General features: G+C 36.7%; 1 protein-coding gene across 8 annotated transcripts in view; it reads right to left on the bottom strand.

The window, feature by feature from the left end:
• Nucleotides 1-657: 657 nt before the first annotated feature.
• HIPK3 (homeodomain interacting protein kinase 3) overlaps nt 658-24,649 on the bottom strand; it is a 59,406-nt gene continuing 35,414 nt past the window's right edge. For 3 of the 8 annotated variants that reach the window (XM_036428621.2, XM_036428622.2, XM_036428623.2), the window contains exons 3-17: nt 21,399-21,522; nt 18,810-18,929; nt 17,366-17,452; nt 16,692-16,876; nt 16,191-16,350; nt 15,697-15,820; nt 12,889-13,010; nt 12,488-12,612; nt 12,234-12,395; nt 12,015-12,077; nt 11,430-11,720; nt 11,013-11,153; nt 9,428-9,663; nt 5,509-5,636; nt 658-4,603 (exon numbers count right to left, since the gene is read on the bottom strand). In XM_036428621.2, the coding sequence (XP_036284514.1) occupies nt 4,130-4,603; nt 5,509-5,636; nt 9,428-9,663; nt 11,013-11,153; nt 11,430-11,720; nt 12,015-12,077; nt 12,234-12,395; nt 12,488-12,612; nt 12,889-13,010; nt 15,697-15,820; nt 16,191-16,350; nt 16,692-16,876; nt 17,366-17,452; nt 18,810-18,929; nt 21,399-21,522 (2,542 nt within the window). In that variant the 3' untranslated portion in view covers nt 658-4,129. Of the gene's footprint in view, nt 4,604-4,778; nt 5,379-5,508; nt 5,637-9,427; nt 9,664-11,012; nt 11,154-11,429; nt 11,721-12,014; nt 12,078-12,233; nt 12,396-12,487; nt 12,613-12,888; nt 13,011-15,696; nt 15,821-16,190; nt 16,351-16,691; nt 16,877-17,365; nt 17,453-18,809; nt 18,930-21,398; nt 21,523-24,649 lie in introns of those variants that run through there. The other 5 variants (XM_036428624.2, XM_036428626.1, XM_036428629.2 and 2 more) reach the window with 4 other exon arrangements.

Below are 24,649 nucleotides of genomic sequence, written 5' to 3'. Positions count from 1 at the left end.
ATTAACATGTGATAACTATGTAAGGTGCCAGCTGGTAACGGGAAATATCAAAGGGAACACTATGTAAAGTATCTGATTGTCCAGCCATTAAGGTGTATACCTGAAACCAATACCAAGTGCTGAAAGTAAGCTGCAATTGAAAAATAAAAAGAACTAGTGGAAAGTAAATTAGTTACAGTTAAACAGCCTTGTTCATATCCCAGATCCACCTTTCACTAGCACTGTGACGTTGGTCCACTTACCTAGATATTTTGACCTATTCCCTCGTTTCTATTATATAATAAAGATAATAATACCTATCTCACACAAATGGTTTGGAGAATTAACTGAGATGACTATAAGTTAGGTTCTAAATGCTACTAGCCCCGTGGACGGCAAACTGCGGCTCAAGAGCCACATGCGGCTCTTTGGTCCCGAGTGTGGCCCTTACACAAAATTACCATGTGCAGGCGCACACGTACAGTGTGATTGAAACTTCGTGGCCCATGAGCAGAAGTCAGTTTTCTGCCTGGGCGAGTCTATTTGAAGAAGTTACAACACTCAAGGGGCCAAAGAGCCGCATGTGGCTTGTGAGCCGCGGTTTGCCGACCACTGTACTAGCCAATCCCTTTTCTATCCTATAAGCAGTCCTGGGTTGGAAAAAAAGTCAACAAGCTGTTTGCTGCAATATATATATTTTAATTCAAAGTGAATCGACAGTAATACACCATAAATTCTTATTTTGACACTCACCAAAATAGTCACCTGGAAAACCCGCTTTTTGTGACAAAGTACAGAAGGCTTGGTCACATTTAAATCACTGAGAACTAGAGAGAAATACTATCGCAAACCGTAATAGACATTACATCCATAAAAATTTTCCCAGTCCTTATTGTAATATTGCACAGTGCAATTGCTACATGGCAAACTAGTGTAGCATAGAAAAGCAAAAACAAACAAACCAAAGAAAGAAAGCCACAAGTCTAAGATTGTTAAACAGTTAACAGTTCAAACTTAGTAATCAAATCTATCATTGGTTCATTAAAACAAATCCTCCTACACCTTGCAGTGTATGATTTAACTTTTACTTAATGCAAACAAAGTTTAAAATAAGTAGAGATTTTTAAAATGAAAAGGCTTTGCTACTACAGTAACATACTTAAACACCCTGAAGGGAAAGAAAAAAAAAAGTAAACTAAATATCAGGATATTTGATAAAAAATAATTTGTAAATTAAAATAGTATGCAAATGCGCAACTTGAAATTCATGCAGTGTTTTATTTAAGAAAGCATTAAAACCAAAGAAAACTGGTAAAAATGGCTTTAAAGAAGGTATAAATCCAAACCTTTTTTGTCATTATGCTTTAAGCTTTAACATTTTTTTATTTTTAAACACATAAAAAGCCCATGATTGGAATCAGTTCAGAGCAATGTATTTTACTGGGGTAGGCCTTTATCAAGCATTACTACTATGAAAACATTGAAGTTTATCATTAACTGTCTACTTAACAAGACCAATGTAGTCGTGGAACTGAAAAATGGAAAACAGGATGTATCAGGGGAGTGAAAATGGCTCTGAATAAAAAGCAAACTGCGCCGGTTTTGTACCTGTTGGGGTACAAACATCAATCAAACCGCTGCACCTGTTTCCAGTTTCCGCTGCCGGCACTGATTCTCCTCCAAGAAGTAAACAGATACCAGTGAGCTGCTGGACCACATAAATAAAATTAGAAGGCTGTGGAGGGCAACGGCATTTATTTAAATAGTAACTTCATAAATTTGCCATCTGTAAATAATCTTTTAAATTAATCTTAGGCTACTCTTTTTTATGTGTAATATATACATATTTCTATTTATATAAAATGCATAGAATTGATTACTAAAAACACTGAAACTTGTGGGGGAAATTAAGTCCTTCATTTTCAGTGTGACTAAAAATGTACTGCTGGTTTTTACTTTATGATCTAATACTGTAAATTTTAAAATCAATTTCAGGCACATTTATTTCATTGATGATTATTAAATAAAACACTGCTTGTGTTAATGGAGTAAAGAAAAGTTTGTCCATCATTAGCTTATTGTCAACACTGTACTAGAGCTGTACTAGTGGTATGCAATTCGTTTATCAAAGAAATGCTATAAATCCAAAACATTTGGAGAGCTTTACACTCAAATGCTTTGTACTGTTTATTCCAGTAAATGCTGTAAGATTATATTCCAGATTTTAAGGAAAAAAAGTTAAGTCAAGCCTGCAAGATACAGCTTTCTCAAGTGTCTACAATGCCAGTATGAAAATAAAAAATTAAGTTACATTGATACATCCAAGTTTTTATATGCAGTGATGAGCACAAACATTAATAGAGATAAAATACTGATGCAATTAACACACCCAAAATAACATATGCAATTATTTTCCATCATTTACAATACAGTAGTTACAATGACACTCCAAACAGAAAAGCAAAGTAAAAAATCAAAACCCCAACTTCTATTTCATGTAATTAGACTTATACAGAAATTAGAAGGCTAAGTAACAACTAGTTAATCACCTAATTTCACAGCTATCTGAAGTGGCAATCGTTATATAGCAGCTTATCTATGATACATTCAAGATAAATGATACAATTTATTACTTGCCCATAAGCTAAAACACAGCCTGTTTAATACCTTTCCTTACATTCCACCTCTACACTACAATATACTTGAGGTCTATGCAAAAAAGTAGCTACCTTTTATATAGAAATGGATGATTAAGTCTTTGGTGCTGTAAAGCAACTTCATTTAAACACCACCACCATCACCAAAAAAACGAGAGAGAGAGAGAGAGAGAGAGAGAGAGAGAGAGAGAGAAAGGAAAAACCCAAGACACACTTCCTAGGAAGAAATGCATGTAATTTCTGTCCCTGACGGAATGTATTAAATAAGCAAACACCACCAACAAGCAAACAAGTACTACAATGTAAAAATACTTTTAAAAAAACAACCAAAACCCTCACATGCATAAATGAAAAATTGCACACAAAGAACTCACATCTTTTCAAGCTTCAATAGTAAATATTCTGCTACTACTTATTAAATACTGCATGGTTTGCCCAAGCTAAGATGAAACCACATCATGAATCAATGAGCAATTTGCATTTTCTTTCATTATCTACTCAAAGTCATGCCTACTGAACCTCTAAATATTTTATTAAATCCAATTATACAAACACTCCCAAAATAAACTTAGATTGTATAGCAGTTTTACTTAACTGTATATAAAATGCTGTGTTGTGACAGTTATCAACTATCCATTAGATACTGAATCAATTTTTCTTAAGCACTACTAACTGCTTGCTTTTCTTGAAGCTAGATCATTCTGAAAATTCAGACAGCAGAATTCAGCTATAGCAAACATGCTGCCCTCTTAGTAAGGAAAAAACAGCTACAACCTCAAATCATACCACACAAAACCAAAAATGAACATTACTCTATCAAAAGAAAACTAAAAAGTAGGTCTGACTTTTAAGTGCTGCAGTCCTCAACATTTATATATAGGTAATAACATTAACAACCTCAAATATTTAAGGCACTATGTGTGGGAACGGTTTACAATGCAGCTGAGATTATTAGAACGACATTAAGAGCAAAGTTGAGGCAACATTTTGCCCATGCAAAGACACATGCAAATGTAAGGAACAATAGCTCAATTTCTTAGGTAAGTGACCGACATTTACACACTAAGACACGGATAATACAATTCACTGGTATGCTGTAATTTTGACATATGTGCATCTGTTGCTCTAAGTCTGTACACAGAATGGCTTCCCAAATGTGGACGTGTCTTGCACTAGTTAGAAGGCAATTTTATAAAAAATAGCAGGAGCAAAACTGGACTTCTGCTCCCATAAGTCACCTGTCTAGAGTTACTACATAAGAAGATAACATGACCAAAGACAAGTTATACCAAATGTGCAAAACACATTAAAAGTGAGTTTGTGTTTTTGTTTTTTGTTTTTTTAAAGCTCAAAGTTGTTTAAATTGCACCCAAGTCTACATGATTCAAAAATAAGTTTCTTGTGCCATGGCTAATATTTATTAAATACCATGTTTTTATTTTTAATCAAATGTTTCTATCATTGAGCTTCTTCAATATACTCCTTTTGAGTTTTCACATATATGGATACTGGCTGAGTTTGGTTGGACTCAATGGAAATCCAGTATACGCAGGCGATGCTGCGATGTAAGAATGTGGTGGGAAGATTGGTTTGTACTGAGTCTGATGAACGGTTGGGGATGGTAACAGGCGGGGGTTTATGCCCACGGGGACCTGGTGAACTATGCCACTAGGATGGGATATACTGTAAGTCGGGTGCTGTAACATGGGTCTTGAGGTACATGGCGAGGCTAAGAGGTGAGCCACTGGAGCAGCACTACTGAGGGTAGCTGCTGGGTACGGAAGCAGAGTAGGCTGTCCTCCAAGGTGCGTACTTCCAGCCAGATGAGCGTGCACAGCTGTGTGATTGGGACTTCCATGAGAAAGAGTGAATGGATTACTGGTAACACTAGTAGGGATATAAGCCTGCTGTCTCCGATGTCCGAAGTTTCCATTCCATTCTTGATGCCCAGATCCGAAGTGCTGAACCTATCCAAAACAAACAAGCAGACGAAACACAATAAATACATATTTACAAGTTAATAAGAAAAAGGGAAATTACAAGAAACTCTGTGACTGATATATCATAGAGGATTTCTTAGATCTTAGTATATGTGCCGCCGAAGCGAGCACAGGATTTCTCAGATCTTAAATTGTACTAAGTATAAATCAAGAGAAAAAAATACATTATATATTAGTACTAACACTGTAATATTTATTACTACATATTATGATGATAATAACATTGCCACTACCACTGCTAGTACTATCACTATCCCCCCACCACTACAACTAATAGCTACCATTTGAGGAATACTTATCATGTGTAGAGCTGACATTTTACATACAAGACATTATTTAATTCCCAAACAACCCTATGATATAGCTATTATTCCCATTAATTGTGGTCCAGATTTGCTGAGGAGACCTGGGTAAGGTAATGTTTGACAAAACCAGGATTTGGACACAGATCTTACTCCAATAGCTGTGATCTTTTCTTTCCCCAAGTTTGTAAACTCACTGCTGAGCACCGTGCTGAATAGATGGAGAGTACTCAATAAGACATCATCTCTCACTATCACCATGACTAACATAAGAAATGTAGCCATCGATCCATTAATGTGCATTCTGATTTAAAGGGTCTAAGAAAACAACACACTAAAAATTATATTTAAGAGGATCTAAGAGCTTCATTTTTCTGAGGCATTCCATTTCTGTGGATAATCTTAATTTTCCGATTTCGGGTTTATTACTCTTTAGTCACCTGGGATAAGGAAAGGGGTAAAATATATTAAGATTGCATACAGTTTCAGAATCTGTTCCCCTTAGGTGAAATACTGCTGCATGTAAATTCCAGAGGCTCCTTCTTATAAATTCACCAACGACAAACGTACCTGACTGAAACTCAAATGCTGGGGCTGGAATGCTGATGTCAGTTTCTGCTGACGAGCACCCACGGTGGAGGGCTGGTTCGCTCTCCCAGGAGCACATCGTCCTTTTATTAATGGCTGGCACACAGAATCTGGCAATGAGCAAAATGTTAAAAGCATTAGTGCTTTCTCCTTATCATCTAAAAATCAGAAAGGTCTTTAGATATTTTACACAATAATGATTTGAGAACCTTAAAATTAAATAAAAAGAAAAGGGATCTCATGATTTCCAAGCACTGGATGACATAAGAAGAGATTTCTTTTGTGCAACTTGGCAAGATCAAATTGGAAATTCAGAGGTGACTTTTGGTAATACTATTCTCTGTGATCCTAAATTAAAATCTTTTTAGCCCTAGCCGGTTTGGCTCAGGGGATAGAGCATCGGCCTGAGGACCCAAGGGTCCCGGGTTCTATTCTGGTTAGGGGCACCAGAATACCTCAACTGCAGGCTCCTCCCTGGCCTGGGCCCCGGTCAGGGCTTGTGCGGGAGGCAACCAATCAGTGTGTTTCACATCGATGTTTCTCTCTGTCTTTCCCTCTCTCTCCCTAAAAATCAATGGAAAAAATGTCCTCAGGTGAAAAGTAATAATAATAATAAACTTTTCAGAGAGATGAAAATTAAAACCACAATGAGATACTACTTCACACCTGTCAGAATAGCTACCATCAGTAATCAACAAACCAGTGCTGGGGAGGATGTGGAGAAAAGGTTCGAAACCCTAGTGGAGTTTGTGCGAATGCAGACTGGTGCAACCCCTGGGGAAAACAGTATGAAGTTTCCTCAAAAAATTAAAAATGGAACTGCCTTTGGATCCAGTGATCTCACTTCAGGAAATATAACCTAAGAAACCTGAAACACCAATTCAAAAGAATATATTTGCCCCTATGTTTATAGCAGCATCATTTATAATAGTCAAGATCTGGAAAGAGCCAAATGCCTACCAGTAGATGAGTGAATTAAAAAAAAAAAAAAAACCTGTGGTACATTTACACCATGGAATACTATTCGGCTGTAAATCTTACCTTTTGTGAAAGCATGGATGGACCTGGAGATTATTGTGCTAAATGAAATACGCCAGCACTATATGATCTCACTCCTAAGTGGAATCTAATCAACAAAATAAACTGATGGACAAAATAGAAACCGAGGCATGGATATGTGGAATAGACTGACAGCTGTCAGAACAGAGGGATGAGGGGGACTGAATGAAAGAAGGTGAAGGGGTTAACCAAAAAACATACATGCATAATCCACACACAGACAACAGTGTGATGGCCAGAAGGAAGAGGGAGTAGGGGTTGGGAGGAAGTGGACAAAGCGGTGGAAAATGGAGACATCTGTAATAGCTCCAACAATAAAAATAAAAAGGCCTTTTAAGGGACTATAAAGAAATAGGGGAGAAGAACCAAGATGGCAGCATAGGGCAGACACCCAAATGCAGCCTACCACAACAAGTTTGAATTTAGAACTGAAAAACAGGGAAAACGTCACCCTGAAGTGCCGGCTGGCTGGCTGAGGGGAGGCTCTACCATCTGGGAAGGAGAGAGAAGGCGCGCTGAACCTCAGGAACTGTGACGGTGCGGAGAACTGTGCGCGCGAAAAGGCGGCCGCAGAGTTCGCTGCCAGCTTGCTTGCGGAGCGCAGAGAGGGTGGGCTGAGTTTGCTACTGGCTTACTCCCTGCGTGGAGAGGGCGGACAGCTAATGCGCAGCTAGCTTTCTTGTTCAAGAGGAAAACAGAACCACCCTATTGCGCTGATAGACGGCCCCAGATAGGGAGAGGCCAGACTGTCGGGCAGTTGGCAGAGATCTCTCGGAGGTGTGGGAAGTCAGCGGCCATTATTGAGGGACTCAGAAACCAGACCCTCGTAGGGAGGGGCTGAATAAAACTTGTCTGCACCACCTGAGACTACACCCCATCCAAGCAGAGCATAGAGGCCTTTCCAGTGGCTAGCTTCCTCGTTTGCTGCCAATAGGACTCTCCTAGGGAGGGGCAGACAGGAATCTAAAGCTGGTCTGTGCCTATACCAAAGAGGTGCGCACGCCTGCAACCAATTGTGCGGGATTCAACAAAGCTTGTCTGTGCCACCCCGAGACTCAGCCCATCCAAGCGGAATACAGAAACCCTCCTAACGGAGACACTTCTGATCCTCACAGCCAATTGGCTTGGAGATCAACGCTTCCCAGTGATACCAACAACAAGCAAGGCTTAACAACAAGTCTGCGCACACATCCCACAAAGGGCTACACCAAGACTGTCCGCCTCAGGTAACTGGGAGGCTGACTCACTGAACCATATAGGACACCTTGGCACACAAAGCCACCCTACCAACTCAGGGAAGCTGTGAAAATGCCGAGACAAGGAAACAGATCGCAAACAAAAGAAATAAAGGAAAAGACTGGATATAGAGTTCAAAACCTCGCTTATAAGGTTTTTCAAGAATTTCCTAGAAAAGGTCAATAAGATCTATGAGGAGATGAAAAGGCATCAACAAGAAATAATAAGGGATCAACAAGAAATAATAAGGGGTCAACAAGAAATAAAGAATACATTGTCTGAAATAAAAAATATTATACAGAGTCCTAAAAACAAAATGGAAGATCGCAAGAATCAAGTCAAAGATTTGGAACATAAAGAGACAGAAGACACTCCTCCGCAGAAGCAAGAAGATAAGAGAATCCAAAAAGTTGAAAATAATGTAAAAAACCTCTGGGACAACTTCAAGCAAACCAACATCAGAATTATGGGGGTCCCAGAAGATGAGAGAGAGCAAGATATCAAAAACATACTGAAAGAAATAGTGACAGAAAACTTCCCCCAACTGGTGAAAGAATTAGACTTACAAGTCCAGGAGGCCCAAAGAACTCCAAACAAAAGGAATCCAAAGAAGACCACACCAAGACACATCATAATTAAAATTCCAAGAGCAAAAGATAAAGAGAGAATATTAAAAGCAGCAAGAGAAAAGCAGGTAGTTACCTATAAAGGAGCACCCATATGACTGTCAGCTGATTTCTCAACAGAAACCATGCAGGCCAGACGGGAATGGCAAGAAATATTCAAGGTGATGAATAGCAAGAACCTACAGCCAAAAATAATCTACCCAGCAAAGTTATCACTCAGAATCGAAGGCCAGATAAAGAGCTTCACTAATAAAAAAAAAAGCTAAAGGAGTTCATCACCACCAAACAAGAATTATATGAATTGCTGAAGGGGGTTCTTTCGGGAGAGAAAGTAAATAAAGATAAAAACTATGAACAACAGCCCAAGCCGGTTTGGCTCAGTGGTAGAGCGTCGGTCTGCAGACTGAAAGGTCCCAGGTTCGATTCTGGTCAAGGGCATGTATATTGGTTGCGGACACATCCCCAGTAGGGGGTGTGCAAGAGGCAGCTGGCTGATGTTTCTCTCTCATCAACGTTTCTAGCTATCTCTCTCCCTTCCTCTCTGTTAAAAATCAATAAAATATATTAAAAAAAAAAAAAAAAAACTATGAACAACAAATACCTAACTATCAACAAGTGAATCTAAAAACCAAGGGAATTAAAAAAAATCTGATGAACAATATTAACTGTTGAATATAATAGAATCAGAGGTATGGAAGGGGAGTGGAGTGACGATTCTAGGGGAAAAGGGGAGAGGGGGGTATGGGAAGAGACTGGACATAAACTGTGCACCTATGGATGAGGATAATGGGGGGTGGGGAAATGGCAGAGGGTGGGGTGGGAACCTGGTGAAGGGGAGCAATCGAGGGGGGGGGATGAGGAACATTTGTAATAATATGAACAATAAAGATTTATTTAAAAATAAAATAAATAAATAAATAAAATAAAGTCCTCTATAGTTTAAAAAAGAAAAAAAAAGAAATAGGGAGGACTCAGCTTACCTGTGTTTGCCATATGCTCATCGGCATTTAATCCATTCTCTAGTCCCATTGGTGGCACCACAACAGCACAGACAGCTGGCTTGGGTTCTGTGTCGGAAGAGGGCACCAGTTCTGTGTTCTGATGAGTGTCCTCCACAAAAGTGCTCTCTGCAAAAGGACTATCGTGTCCCGAAGAGTCTGATGTTGGAGAGCCATCCACCGTATCACAACCACTCTCCTGCTCTTCATCTGACATACTACAGTAAGAAAGTACTTTTGTGAATAATATGCATTTCACATTAAATGTAAAGTTAAATGATATTCAAGCTCCAGCAAACTGGTAACAAACTTATTCAATTATTTCATATCTAATTACGACTTCTTCCTTGGTCAATACGCATTTTTCATAAATTTTTTAGACTCTCATGTTAATTCTCTCTTCCGACTAATAATCCCAATTCTGTCCTGTTTAGGAACCTCTTTTAGCTCTGGATTATCTCTTCTTTCCTTTCCCAGCTGATCCTTAGTAGTTCATAAATCCCACTTTCTAAATTCCAGAACTTTTCATCAAATACTACAAAAGCAGCCCTCTTCTGGATAATTTAAAGGACATGTACAAACGTGATGGACATTTCAGATTAAACTCTAATGTTAAAATAGATCTCTTTAGTGGTACCTTGTGTCCTTTTAACTGACTACTTATTTGAAAGGTCTTCCCTACTCCTCTGCAGGCCTAGCAAGAATCCCATTATTTCTCATCTTTTCTTTACTTTTCTGGATCCTGAGAGTATCTCTCCTTGTGATTTTCACAGCACTTATTGTCTGTCTTAATCATTCATTTCATATTTAACATTTTGAAGCATCACTTTCTATAGGTATATTTTGGTTACATATTTTTGCTCATATATCTTATACATACATTTATATATACATGCTTTCATATGTATGTACATATTTATGTATATGGGAATGTAGTATCAACTTCCAAACCACATTATAAGCAATTTATAAGATGTGTTAAAATTACTCTGTCTTCCACAGAGCTTTGATTATAAGTATGCAAATAGCTGGCTAAAGAAAGAGAGAAGACAAATGTATAAAATTAAGATCTAAAAGTTATTCAAATTTTGTTTTCACTAAAAAAAAAAAAATGAATGAATGAATCCTAAAGCTAAAATCAAATGTATTCCGCTTAAACTTTTGTGGCAAATCACTTCATGTGTTAGCGCACCATGCAGGCTAGAGGAAGCTCACTGCCCTAGTGGCAATCCGTGTTCCTGGGCAAAAGGAAGAGTAGGCAAGGAAATACGGATGAAACCGTGCAATCACCAATGAGAGAAAGAATCACAGCAGGTATTCTATTAACACTGGGTCATCACTTTATTATGCAAAACAGTCTTGTTTTATTTTGTGAAAGTATATGTTCTTATTCAAAACTTAAGTTATAATAACAGTGTATGGAGCTAAAGTTGAAGTTTTTGGCTTTTTACCCTTTTAAAAACAGATGATTCTTTTAAAATCTTTATTAATTTAAACAACTACAAAAGAAATCAGGCTTTTTAGTTAACTTCCTATGTATTGTATGCCACTATTAAATTTCCTTTACCTGTTAGGTCTCTTGCAAGGGGATGGGCTGGACTGCCCCGAGGAGCTGGTGCTCAGAGTACTATCAGGACTACTTAATGAGCACATCCGATCGATATTCAAAGTGCTCTGGCAAGCTTCACAATCTAGACTACCTTTACAACTAGTAAGAGAGAAGGGGAGATAAATAAAAAAATGAGAAGATATTTGTCAAGTAGCCAAAATTTAATTCATGTAAATATATGAACCAGTTAAGAGTAACCTACATAGACAAAAGGAAATAAATACAGAGAAAATGCTATAACAATGTTAAATACTATTCAGGAAATTTACTCCAAAGACACTAGGCTACAGAAAGTTATTGTTCGCCACACCAGGGGGCGCCATCGTTATTTTTTAAGGGTGCAGTTTCCACACAGGAAACTGCTTTGGCACTTACTCTCTGAGAGAATGTCTCTGTGTTGTCTCTTCCTCATCTGTGTCACTGCTGATAGTGATCACACTCACAGCAGGACTTGGAGAGTCAGCTATGATGATGGTTTGCCGCTGCTTGTCTGAAACTGATGAATCAGGGTCCTGCCTGACAGATGTTTCACAATTTCTTTCCTCTTCTGAGTTATGATTGTCCCGTGTTTCTATACAATTTACTTCCTCGACATCTTTCCCATTTGCTATCTTTGGAGAAATAAATGCTGAATGTGGGATATTGGTATTCTGCAATGCATTACTCCTGCAATCAAAGAAATAACGTGTCATTTCTATAGTCAAAATATGAACATAACATTTTTCTAAGAAATCTCATTAAAATAAATAATGTGAATTTTCACTTGGCTCAAGATCATGTATATAACACACTAACATACAGATGTTTTGTAAAACATAAAATATTATCTATAGAAACAATATAGGTTGCATTTATTACATTCAAATGGCCATTTTTTTTGGTAAATGTGGTATCTGTGTCTAAAATGGTCTAAAATTATAGGTAAATAATATATCAAAAGGGCAATAAAGACAGTCTTACCAACTGAAAGCATTTATTTCCTCTCTTCCTGGCTCCCATTCCATTAGTTTTACCAAAATACCTCTGAGAAATTGAGAAGGGAGCTGGCTTAGTGTTTGTAACAAAGCTATCAAAGAGGTCATTTTGAATACAACAGAGTGACCCTTTAGTGTGCATGCAAAATTTATCTTAAAGATTAATTCTCAAAATGCAGAACAAAGTTAAAATATCAACACCAACCTGTTTGGGCACAGCTTATTCTTCTTGGTAGCGGCAGGCTGAGGCCAGACAACATGTGCAATGCCCACACTGATTGGCTGAGGAGCCGATAAAGTTATCTGATTGGTTAGAAGAGGTTGTGGCATCACTGAGCTATAATGACCACTGTGTGAAATCATTTTCCTAAGGAGAAAGTTGAAAAAGTTGAATTTCCTTTTTAACAAAAACGATTTTGCAAACTATTCACAAAAAAGTACTTTTTTTTCCTAACTTACCCCCAGTCTCCAAGTCTTTGTGAACCAGCCACACCCTCAGAAGCTAAGGTGGCAGCAGGAGCCAAGGGTGTTACCTGCTGCCAGGCAGGTACCAGCATCTGCTGGGTTCTACCAGACCATGTCTGCTGCACCAAAAACAAACAAACAAACAAACAAACAAACAATAACAAAGAGAAGGGAGGGAAGAAGAGGGGGAAGAGTTATAAATCATTCATCATTAGATCCTAAAATCAAAAATACATTAAACAATCATCTAATAATTTAAAAGTTAAAGTCAAAAATCTACAAAGCTTGAATTCCCATCCAGATATTTTCATTGTTTCCCAATACAAATGGATCAGTTCCCCTACTTGAGTATGGAGAGGACAGCACACATGCAGAAAGGATGAATTATTACCGACCTGAGAAAGAACTCCTGGTCGGATCTGGAGTGGCTGGACAGCCGCGGCCTGAGTTACAAGTGGAACTGTATTATCTACCCTTATTGAGTAACTAGTGGGTTTACCATGTGTTGTAGGAATACCTGTGAAATAGAAAAGAACAGTTCTCAAACATAAGTTAACTCAGAGAAAGAAATTTTCTTCCTAAACTCTTATAAATTTAAACAATTGTTTAAAATGTGGTTAGAATTGTAAAACCATCCCCTACATAAAATTTTCATTAACACTAACAAAGTAATCTATTAGGAAAGCAATGTACATTTTATCTACCTTCTGTTACATTATTCCAGAAATTGTTATAAAGCAATTTGTCGCAGGAGTTATTTTCAATATAGGTTGGCAGATTATTTAATACAATCAATTTTAGATAAAAGTGATGTTAGGTATATCTGACTGGCCATTAGAGAAAAATATAACTGTCTTCTTTTCCTATTGAAAAATAATTTTACAATTTTTATTGCATGAATATATTTTAAGTGCTAATCCTAAAGAGGAGGGTACTATGCTAATAAGTAAATCAGAGAAAGACGAATACCATATGATTTCACCTATATGTGGAATATAAAGAACAAAATAAATAGACAAATAGAAACAGACTCACAGATATAGAGAATAGACTGGTGGTTGTCAGAGGGGAGGGGTTTGGGGAGCTATGTAAAAAGGTGAAGAGATTAGGAAGTAAAAATTAGTAGTTATAAAATAGTCAAGGGGGTATAAAGTACAGCACAGGGAATATAGTCAAAAATATTGTAATAGCTATGTATGGAGCCAGGTGGGTACTGGAAATATTGAGGGGATCACTTTGTCAAGTTATGTGAGTGTCTAACCACTGTGCCATATACTTGAAACTAATAAAAAATAACAATGAATGTCAAGTATAATTGAAAAATAAAAATTCTTAAATTCCAAAGAGGAAAATTTATTTTGCTGTGTTTATTTTCTGCACAGAGAAGTTTATCTTACTGCCTGGGTGTTCTACCCTCTGAGCTCCACCTAAAGAACTAGATCTGAACTAAGTTTAACGAAGATCTACAGATTTTTTTCTTTACAGATTCTTTTCATAAACTGACTTTCTTGCCCCTTCAAAAAAGCATGTCTTGATCAGCAAATTATCCAAGAAAAGGACTATAAGAACACCCAGCAATATAGATACATTGCAGCATAAACAATCTCAAAATTCACTTTAACAAGAATTAAAGGACAGAGCAAATTCTCAAATCCCAACAAAAACCACAATGTCCTTAAATTTTCCTCATAATTAATATTTTAAGATAAGAAGAATTCTATTATCTTCTCCCCTGAAGTGGTCTAATTATTTTTTTTTTATCAAGTATTAACATTTGTTGAATCTAGGGTAAAAGGCATAATATTATTTTTTGAACTTTTCTATATGCTTAAAGTTTTTATAATACATAATTGAGAAAAATCAAGTAAATAAACACAGCAAAATCTTTAAGAGTCCTGACAATATAATGATGTGGGTTTCATCATTATATTTTCATTTTCATTATTAGAGACCAGCCATGAGTCACTGTCACAGGAATAGTCCACCATTGAACCACAAGCTCATCTTGTGAAGCAATCATCTAAGTTGTGTGTTTTTAATATTTTAGTGATACAAACCTTTCAATAAAACCTTATATGAAAACCCAATATACATATAGATGAAAGTAAATCTACATGGATAAAACAAAAGTGGCTATAGAGTTGACATGTTTTCATATCTCTTGTTACCAGCCAATCAAGGCAACAAACATTCTTGGTGCTTGTTAAGCATTGTAGTAGGGTGTTTTTTTTTTATTATTATTAATTTTTTTAATTGCTTAAATTCTTAAATCAAATATAAAATTCAAATAACCTTCAGGATCCAGAAATATTAAGAGCTAGAAATGACTAAGACAGTATCTATTCAGCCTGTTTCCTTTGACTAAGACGAAACAGGTTAACAGATGTGTCTAGGATAACACAGCAAATCAGAGAAACAGAACTATATCCCAGGTGTACAGACTTAGCAACAATTTTTACTTACACATACATACCTATACATACAGTATTAATATCATGTTTCAAAGGGCCCCAATTATAATTAACTTCTTGCTTTTTTAAGATATAAGTAGATGTTAAATCTTAGCAAGAACAAAATGCTATGAAAGGACTAGGAAGTAGGATTTTATTCTCATTATTCCAATCACAAAATCTGCTGCTATCACCCACTAAGAACCACGAAGAAGTTCCCCTTTGAGAATTTATGGCCTCTTCAAAGGAATTCTGCCACTCATCACACTTGAGGGCTTAATTTGGTATTTTTATCTACTAAGGGATTTGATTTAGTCAAAATCAATCTTTTTGAAAAACAAAAAACTAAGATATGGTTCAAGAACAAGACTAGAACATCTGGGACAGAATTCCTTTGACCAAAACTTAGTAACCAGGTGAACTCCCAGTCACTTGACTGTCTAGTGATGATAGATAATATGTACTTAGCTGAACTTCTGGAGCAGTGACACTCAGTACAGGACAACGCATAACATTCAAGCTCATTAATTCCTACTGAGGTATTTTATCGTGCTAGACTCTACAGGAAATACAACTGTCACATGACCCATGCTGTTAACGATGAAACGTCACTGGTCTAAGGCTACTGATAAGCTTAAATTCAAATATAGCATTAAATGCAGCAAAAACTGTACAGTATATTTAAGGAATAACTAAATTTGTTTAAGAATAATGCATGCCTAAATGCAAAGCGTAAGTTAAATGAAAGCATACCTTGGATAGCTGGGGGGCAGATAATCAGTGTCTGCTGAAAAGCATCACCGCAGCCAAAATGAGCAGTCCCCGCCTGCAGAGGGATTCCATGGTGCACAACCGAGTGTGCAGATGTGGTTAATGCCTGCAATGAGCAATGTACGTGGCATTACACAGAACAGTCTTACTGCTACACACATGCTTTATAAAGAGAATTAAAACACATTTCTTAAAATCTTAATTCTATGATCAAAATGGGTCCAGACACTGACTGTACTGAGTTCTACTATTCTTAGAATTATGGCACAGCGGGCAGGTAGAGGGTATTGAAAGAATGAAAGGTGAGAGGAAACAAGTGAATTTGGGTAGGTCTGTTCCAGCTGTTCCCTGAAATATTAGATATTTAATAGGACAGCCATGGAAGACCTCACCAGAACTGTAACTTCTAACTAGTGACATGAGATTTCAAAAGCAAAATGAGCAATCAGAAAAAAAATAAATTCTTAGATTCTTACCTGATTTCTTAATGTGCCAAGTTTAGTAAAACTTGCTGCCAGATTAGCTGTACTAGTTGAAGAAACTGGTCTTAAAAATGAAGTTTTATTGTGATTATTTGTATCACAGGTATTTGGGTGGGACTTACAAATATCCATGATATGAAAACAGGACTTTACACTGCAAAACAAAAACAAAAAAGTGAGGTAGAGATCACTGTAATATTTGTATTTCATAAAGAAATTGAATCATTTTTAACACACTCATTTTTTTAAAGACAGTACTAGAAGCCTAGTGCACAAAATTCGTGCATGGGTAGGGTTCCTAGGCCTGGCCAACGATCAGGACTAATAGGGACCACTCTCAGGTCCGCGCCACTCCCTAGTGGTCAGCACACGTGATAGTGAGTGATTAGTCTCCTGGTTAAACTCCCACAGGGACAATTTGCATATTAGGCATAGATAGATAGATAAGTTATTATTTTCCCAGAATCGCTTTTTAAAAATTTTAAAGTAACATACTGGTTGCTATGAGGAAAATCTAGAAGATGTTTCATAGTAACAAAAGGATGGTTCAATGTTTCAGCTGGAGTAATTCTTAAATCTGCATCGATCAGCAACATTTTCTTTAACAGACTGACAAATTCTCTTCTATCAGCTTTCTCAGCCAAAAGATCACTTCCTTCCAAATCCATCACTGTGTTCACCTGCAAAATCAAAATGTCAAGTTATCAAATAAAAATGAGCCATCGCATATGCTAAAATTTCAGTTAAAAAAAAATACAACACAACATAGAAAAGAACAAGGAACTATAATTATTTTGAAACAAGAACAAACAGTTGAGCTTAACAAATTCTCAAAATGTTTTCAAGCATCAAATAGGGTTTAAGAAGGAAAAAAGCCTTTTCCCTAAATATATCCATTTCTAATGAGATATAAAGAAAATTTGTTTGTTGGGATTTTCCCTTTAAAAAAAATATTGTTTTTTAACTAAAAAACAGATTATATAAGTTACTTAATAAAGACAAATACAATTTAGTTCCTGAAAGATTAAAAACTTAAAATCAATTTTATCAGAAAGGGTTAAAAAACAGCAAGCATTCTAGTCATTTAGAAAATGATGTTTTCATACCGTTGACAATCAAGCCCAGCACCTTTAGCATGTACGATTCACAACTGTGACTGTGGTACTCACATGCACTATATCATCCAGGCTGTTGAATATGTACTTTCTGGCTTCTTTAGACTTCATTCCTGTCTCTGCCTCATGTTCTTCTAGTGTCTTATTGAATATATCAAAGAGGGGAAATAATATGTTATTACCCATCATGTGTAAATTCTTTATTCCTTTAATCCTGGCATATTTAGTTTAATATATTGATATTCTAAGGCGGTGGTTCCCAACCATTTTTTGGCCAGGCCCCAAAGTAAGCATCTTTAAAATCCTGTAACATATAGTTCTTATTATTCAAAAAGTGAACTCCTATTTACAAGGAGGAGGCCTAAAATGCCATTAACTTGATCTAAACCAGCTTCCAAAAAACATGGCAACATGAATTAGAAAAATAAAAGTATGAAAGGGCAGTTGAAGTACTGAGGAAGAAATCACTAAGAAATTTTTTTAAATAATAATAATATGAAGTGATATGAAAAAAATAGCAAATAAAGTTTCAAAGCATATAATAGCCCTAGCTGGTTTGGCTCAGTGGATAGAGCATCAACCTGCGGACTAAAGGGTCTCAGGTTCAATTCTAGTCAAGGGCACGGCCTGGGTTGTGGGCTCCAACCCCAGGAGGGGGTGTGCAGGAGGCAGCCGATCAATGATTCTCTCTCATTGATATTTCTCTCTCTCTCTCTCTCTCTCTCTCCCTTCCTCTTTGAAATCAATAAAAAATATATATTTTTAAAAATTTTTACACATATAATAGAGAACTAAAATGCATAAATATGCCACAATATACATTTATATACTGTATATGAGGTCTCTAGAACCATAAGAAATGCAAAAAATTCATTGTTAATACTCATTCTTGAATTGCCCCCCTTAAAAATCAAATTGCCCCCCCCCCGGGGGGGGCATGTGTCCTACATTTGGAACCACTGTTTTAAGGCAAGTAGTAGTTTCAAAGGAATAACTACCATAAATGTATTTTTATTAAAGTATAAAAAAACTAAGAGAGCTTGATTCAGGTAAAAATATATATACATACAACAAAGTCCTTAAACAAAATAATTACAAAATTAATATTACATTGAGGATTTACTGATCCCCCAAAGATCCAGGAATAAATTCAGTACTTGGGTTATGTACTAAGTGGTTTGATTCAGTCCTTGTCCTATAAAGCTTAATAATAAAGACCTGGATAAAGAAGATTAAACACACAGAACAAAAGTAATTATACTCATAACATTTTTTTTTAAATCATTTAAGATAAGTTAATAATTATGTTGCCAGGTCAGAGAATGAGCTAAGTTATTCAAAAAAGGGCTTTCCCCTTAAGGAGGAGGGGAGGGCTATCTATGTCAAAAATGAAAATTCAAAAGAAGGAAAAATGCAATAAAATAAAAATAAGCATGGAGGGCATGAGACATCTGAGAAAAAATGTTTTTCTAAATATATGTATTTTTAAATGAATTACCTTTAATCTCCAACCAGAATGAGAAATATCTGTTTCTCTGCAAAAAAATCTTGTGGATTTTGTACCCACATTTAACAACTGTTCTCCTGGTAAACCTTGAGTCTGAGAAATGTATCGAATCTGAAAAATAATTTACAAAACAGAAGAATTTATTCTTTCATGCATTAGATATTAATTGAATACCTATTATATATCAGACATTTTGCTAAGTATCAATTCAAGAATTAAATGATATAGTAGTCTATGCCCTCGAGAAATTCATAGTGGAAAATACACAAGTCAACATTATATAATGCAGTTATAAGTATCATACAATTATTATAAATACCACAATAAATGCATGCTTTATGGAAAGACACAGAGGAAAGGAATACCTAAATTAATTCTAGTTACAGAAAATTCCAGAAAAGGTGATGCTCAAGTTGGGTCTTAAAGAACAAATAAGGAAGAGTTTGTTAGCCCAGGAGGAGTGGGGGAAATCTAATTTATTATGATTTACGTTAAGGTTATAATATAATATGGAAAATCGGGAGAAAATGCCCACACATCCAGAGTGGAAGCACAGAGGTTCAATAAGGAAGAAATGGCAAGAGATGAAATTGAATTAGAGGCAAAAGGATTTTATTTACTCCAGGAGGTGAAATAAAATGGGAAACCACAGGAGACATCTAGGCAGGAAACTGACAAGTTACATTTTTAACATCTAAGAATGGTGAGAAGCTGGAGCCAGAGGAGAGATGAGAAGGGTGTGAATTGAGAGACTGTAGGGATAGAAAGGAAGGAGTGGATTTAAGAGAGACTTAGATTGACAGGCTTGGTGAATAATGACTGTGGGAGCACTGGAGCGACCACATCCATGTCACTGGCCTGGCTGAGTCAGTAGACGAAGAGATATAGGTATAGATGAGCACTCAGAATACTGAAAAGTTCCAGCCTCAGGGCCTCTCAACTTAATATCCTTCTGTTTGGAACACTCTTTGCCCAGACATCTGTATGGCTCATCTTTCACTTCCTTCAGCTCTCAGCTCAAATGTCACCTTATTCATGAGGCCTTCCATGACCCACCAATAAATAATAAGTCCTTCCCTCTTCAGTAACCCGTATCTTCCTTACTCTGTTGTATTGTTCTCCACCATGCTTTCTACCAGCTGATAACTCTCTATGATTACTTTGTTTTCTTACCCTACCCCCCATGAGAATGTAAAGTTTCATGAAGGGAAGGACTTTGTTTTGTTAACTTAAATATACACCCATGATAATGTCTGAAACATAGCAGACCCTCAAACATCTGTTCTCCAATTTAATGGCCAAGCAGCACAGGGGGAAAAAGAGGCATAAGTCCTCTAAGTGTGTTTGAGAACACAGGGTTCTCATTTTTTAAACCTCAAGGACTCTGCTCTATTAATTAATCCGTCCTCCCCTGCATCTTCTATTTGTTCCTCTCTCTGAGATCATCCCCCTCAATTTACATAAATGATTAATATCTTCTATCCCCCTCAAAATTTCCTTTAACTACTCAAAATTCTTTCCTCATTCACTTAAAAGTCTTAAAATAATAGCCTATATCTTACTTCTCATCTTAACACACTACAACTTGAATTTTACTATCGCTCCCAAAATATGGTTAAGACAAGTAATGGCCTGTTAATAACTGACATATTTAATAGTCCCATATTAAGCCTTTTCCTACCTTAATACTATTACCCATTACCTTTTTACTTAAAAACTCTGTTTCTTCCATTTCCACATTTTTTCTGGTTTACCTCTTATTCTTGACACTCTTTCATTGCCTTCCTCCATAGGACATTGCCTTCCAGAGTTTTATGTCTTCTTCTTGCCCTCTACAAGCCCCAAGTGTCCCTAATTTTACCTCTAACTCTAAATATTTAACTCTTGCTCTGGAACTGTAGATTCAATTGCTAACTGAAACTCTCCAATCAGCTGGCCTTTAGGTACTTCAAAGTGAACATATTCTAAACTGATTTTCCCTTAAATTTGTTAATCCCCATGTCTTCCCCCTTTGATAAACAGCAACCCAACCACACAAATCAGAAACCTGAAATTTATGCCAGACAAGTCTGTCTCCCTCATCACCCTCCCCAATATCCAAAACCGTAACCATAACTGCCCCTCCTCTCCATCCCTATTTCAGGTCTTCTTCAATTCTGAGCTACACCATTTCCCACGCCTCCTAATCAGTATACCTGCCTCTCTAATGACCTCATCCATTCACCCCCAATTTATTACTCACACTGCTAAAGCACTAGTATTCAAATGGACACAGTCCAATAGTATAAAAATGATGCAAAAAAAAAAAAAAAAAATCTCCCACGAACTTTACAAAACTGTTTTTTGGGCCTGTGACTCTAACTTTATTTATGAAATTTACTTAGTGTTATAAAAGAGTTTTTAAAAATCAAACAGTTTTGAGATCTTAAATTTAAAATCCATAAGATCTCAGGACTAGCCATTTTATTTTTAAAAGATTTTCCATATGTATTGTGTAACTAAAGAAATGCATTCTTAGTACTCTATTATTTTTCTTTACAATCTACCAATTCTACTAGATTATCTTGATAGGTCTGTTACCTGGTCATACTCCAAGGCTCCTGGATAGAGCGGCCATCCAAGGAATAATTCTGCAATCACGCATCCCAAGGACCACATGTCTATGGCTTCACAAAATGGCAGCCCCAATATAATCTCTGGAGCTCTGAAATTTAAAAAAAAAAAAAAAAAAAATCAGGATGGGTTTCCTTTAAAAGTATCTGATTTCATTTGACATTCTAAGGAAAGTTAATAAATGACCGAAAAAGATACCTTCTATTTATAGTAACTCTTCAGTTTTTAGAACTCTTTGAAACCTAGTCATAATCCTGAATTAAGCTTTAGAAGGTGCAGTATGTACATCACTTGGATAAAATACACTTAAACCTCACGGTTTTATTAACATAACATTAAAAAGGAAAAGGCATACACTTGTTTTTAAGACTGCAGCAGATTAGATATAAAACACTAGAAAGAAAACTGGCAAACTATTAAGTACATCAACAGAACTGAAAACCAGATGTTGAGAGATGAGACCAAAACAAAATAAAACCCCAAAGGCTACAAGTGGATCTAGACTTAGATAATATTTCAGAACTGGATAATAAATATTCATATAATTAGGAACATTAGTCATCCAAAAGAGACAAGACCAAGTTCAATGTATTCTGTTTTAAAAGGCCAAAAAGTAGAGAATATATCAAAACAGTTAAAAAGCATTTTAGCACTTAATGAGCTTTGATAATTTAAGAAAATGTATTCCATGAAAGATATCATTCCCACATAAATTATGTTGCTACTTCACATGGCTTTCCCATGAGAAGATTAATAACCTAAGACAAGCTCCACAAAAAGCTATGTAACTTTTAAAGTAAGTCATACATTCAGAGTTTACTGGATTTGCATGTTCGTATTTTTTATTTTAAAAACAATCCCAAACTTACAGAGATGTTGTAAGAATAATATAATGAAATTTTTTTCCTGAACCACTTGGGAATAATTTGCCAAATAACTATATACTTTGTATTTCCTACAAACAGAAATATTCTCTCAAATAACTGCATTATGGTAATCAAAATCAGGAAATGAACACTGATACTTCTTTACACCTAAGCCTCAGACTCAAAGTTTGGCCAACTATTTTAACAACTAGTAGCCCTGCGCTCCAATCTGTGCACCAGTAGCCCTCTGCGGGGCCTGGCGGCTCCATGCGGCTGCCCAGAGGCTCTCTGTGGCCCAGGGCTCATCTGCATCTGGACATGGAACACTTCCCTTATCGCCGGGGCAATGTCCCAGCGTCCCCTACCAACCACCACCACCACCGCCCTGTGCCCACTGCCCAGAGGCCCTCCACGGCCAGGGTAGAATGCTTGCCTCATCGCCACGACGACGAAGCAAGCATTCCACCACGCTGCTCACACTGCCCACAATCACCAGCCACCACCACCCCACTCCCCCAGGACTGGGGGACTGCAGTGGGGCTGAGAGGACTGGGTGCTGCCATTTTATGACTATGGGCGCTGCCATCTTTGTGATGGACTGATGGTTAATTTGCATATTATCCTTTTATTAGATAGTATGTCCAAGTAAGAATCATGCATTGCATTTAGTTGTCTTATCTCTTTCAATCTTTTTTTATATGTAAATATATAAATAAAAATATAAATAAAAATTTTTTTAAAAATTTTTTAACTCATTTCAGAGAGTAAGGAAGAGGAGGGAGAGATAGAAACACCAATGTGATAAGAGAGAATCACTGACTCAGGCTGCCTCCTGCATGCCCTATTCTGGGGATGAGCCTGCAACCAGGGCATGTGCCCTGACTGGGAAGCAAACCATGACCTCCTGGTTCAGGCTCTTTTAGTCTATTCCAGTGTGAAATAGTTCCTTACATTCCTCCTTGACGTTGGCTGAGACATTACAGATGAGTTATTGTACAATGTCCCCGCCCCCCCTAATGTGAATCTGTCTGATGTTTACTCATGATTATATCTGGGTTATAAATCTTTAAGCGGAATATACAGAACTGATATTTTCTCATCATATGCTATCAGGTGGCGTACAATTTTTATTTGTTTCATTACTAATAATGTTCACTTTGATTATTTGGTTAACGTGGTGTCTACTAGATTATTGCCACTATTTTGTATGCCATAAAATATTATAATTTTCTATGTGTAAAAGGCTGGGAAGCAATACCTTAAAGCACTCATAATCTAGATGAAACTGTCAGAGATGTCAGTGTTCTACCAGCCAGTCTTACAATAAAATAAACTCTAAGAATTGGACTGTGCATGAAAGAATAATGTATCCCTCGGTCATGAATCAAGCTTATGTTCTTAACTGTTTCTCAAATTCTTCCCCTGAGCTAAATATACTTTTCTATAAAAATGATCATATCAGGGATTCTGATATGCAACATTCTTCTGCTGCCTTTGCAATCTACCTTAACTCCCTTCTGAGCACCAAAAATGTGGCAGCACTAAGGATACAGAGGGAATAAACTTCATTTGAACTTTTGCAGAACAGGCAAGGCACACATTGAACAAGTCTACTGAATGGAGACTATAAATAAACCTGTTTACCAGTCTATCACAATTAGCAGGCAAGTGTCAAAACCACAAATAAACTCAAAAAACTAGGCCAAATGCTAAAAATGGCAATCTCTACCTTAAATGCTGTTTCTTTTCTTTTTCTTCTTCTTTTTTTTTTTGCCATGTGCTTTCAATCAATTTTATCATATTAAGACCAAATCCTTTCTGCTTTTCTAAAACCTTGAAACACTGACAAAGTATAAAGTGGGTACGCTGAAAAAAACTTTTTTAAGTGTGAAACTAAGCTCTAGATGGTTTGCAGGACTTCTGCTATACCCCAGAAGGGAATGCTGGCAGTAGATGCCTCAAGTAAGAACACAGTGAAGTACTGTCACTCAGAAAAGATGGCTATTAATGGAATATTTTATTTGGTTTATTTAACTTTTATTTACTTTTTAAACTGAAAGTTCAACTACTGACACAAGAAAACTAGCCTTGTTAGGAAAAGATGTTTCTCACCTCTCTTCTCAAACTACCACCTCCTCCCCCATCCTCATTCCTGACTGCTTTCACTGCATCCTACTTTACTGGGAACAAAAAAAGATGGAATTTAAAAGAACCTTCCACATCCTTCCCACTTGCATCTGTCAGTGCTGCTATCTAAGGCATCCATGTTCACTCACTGAAGTATACCCCCAATTTCCCACTCTCTCTTATCAATATCTCTCCACATACAAGACCATCCCCCATCTGCCATCT

This window comes from Pipistrellus kuhlii, unplaced genomic scaffold (assembly GCF_014108245.1).
Source record: "Pipistrellus kuhlii isolate mPipKuh1 unplaced genomic scaffold, mPipKuh1.p scaffold_m20_p_9, whole genome shotgun sequence".
In the NCBI taxonomy this organism is placed as follows: Eukaryota; Metazoa; Chordata; class Mammalia; order Chiroptera; family Vespertilionidae; genus Pipistrellus; species Pipistrellus kuhlii.
The sequence above is the reverse complement of the archived record's forward strand: the minus strand, read 5'-3'. Positions and strand labels throughout refer to the sequence as shown.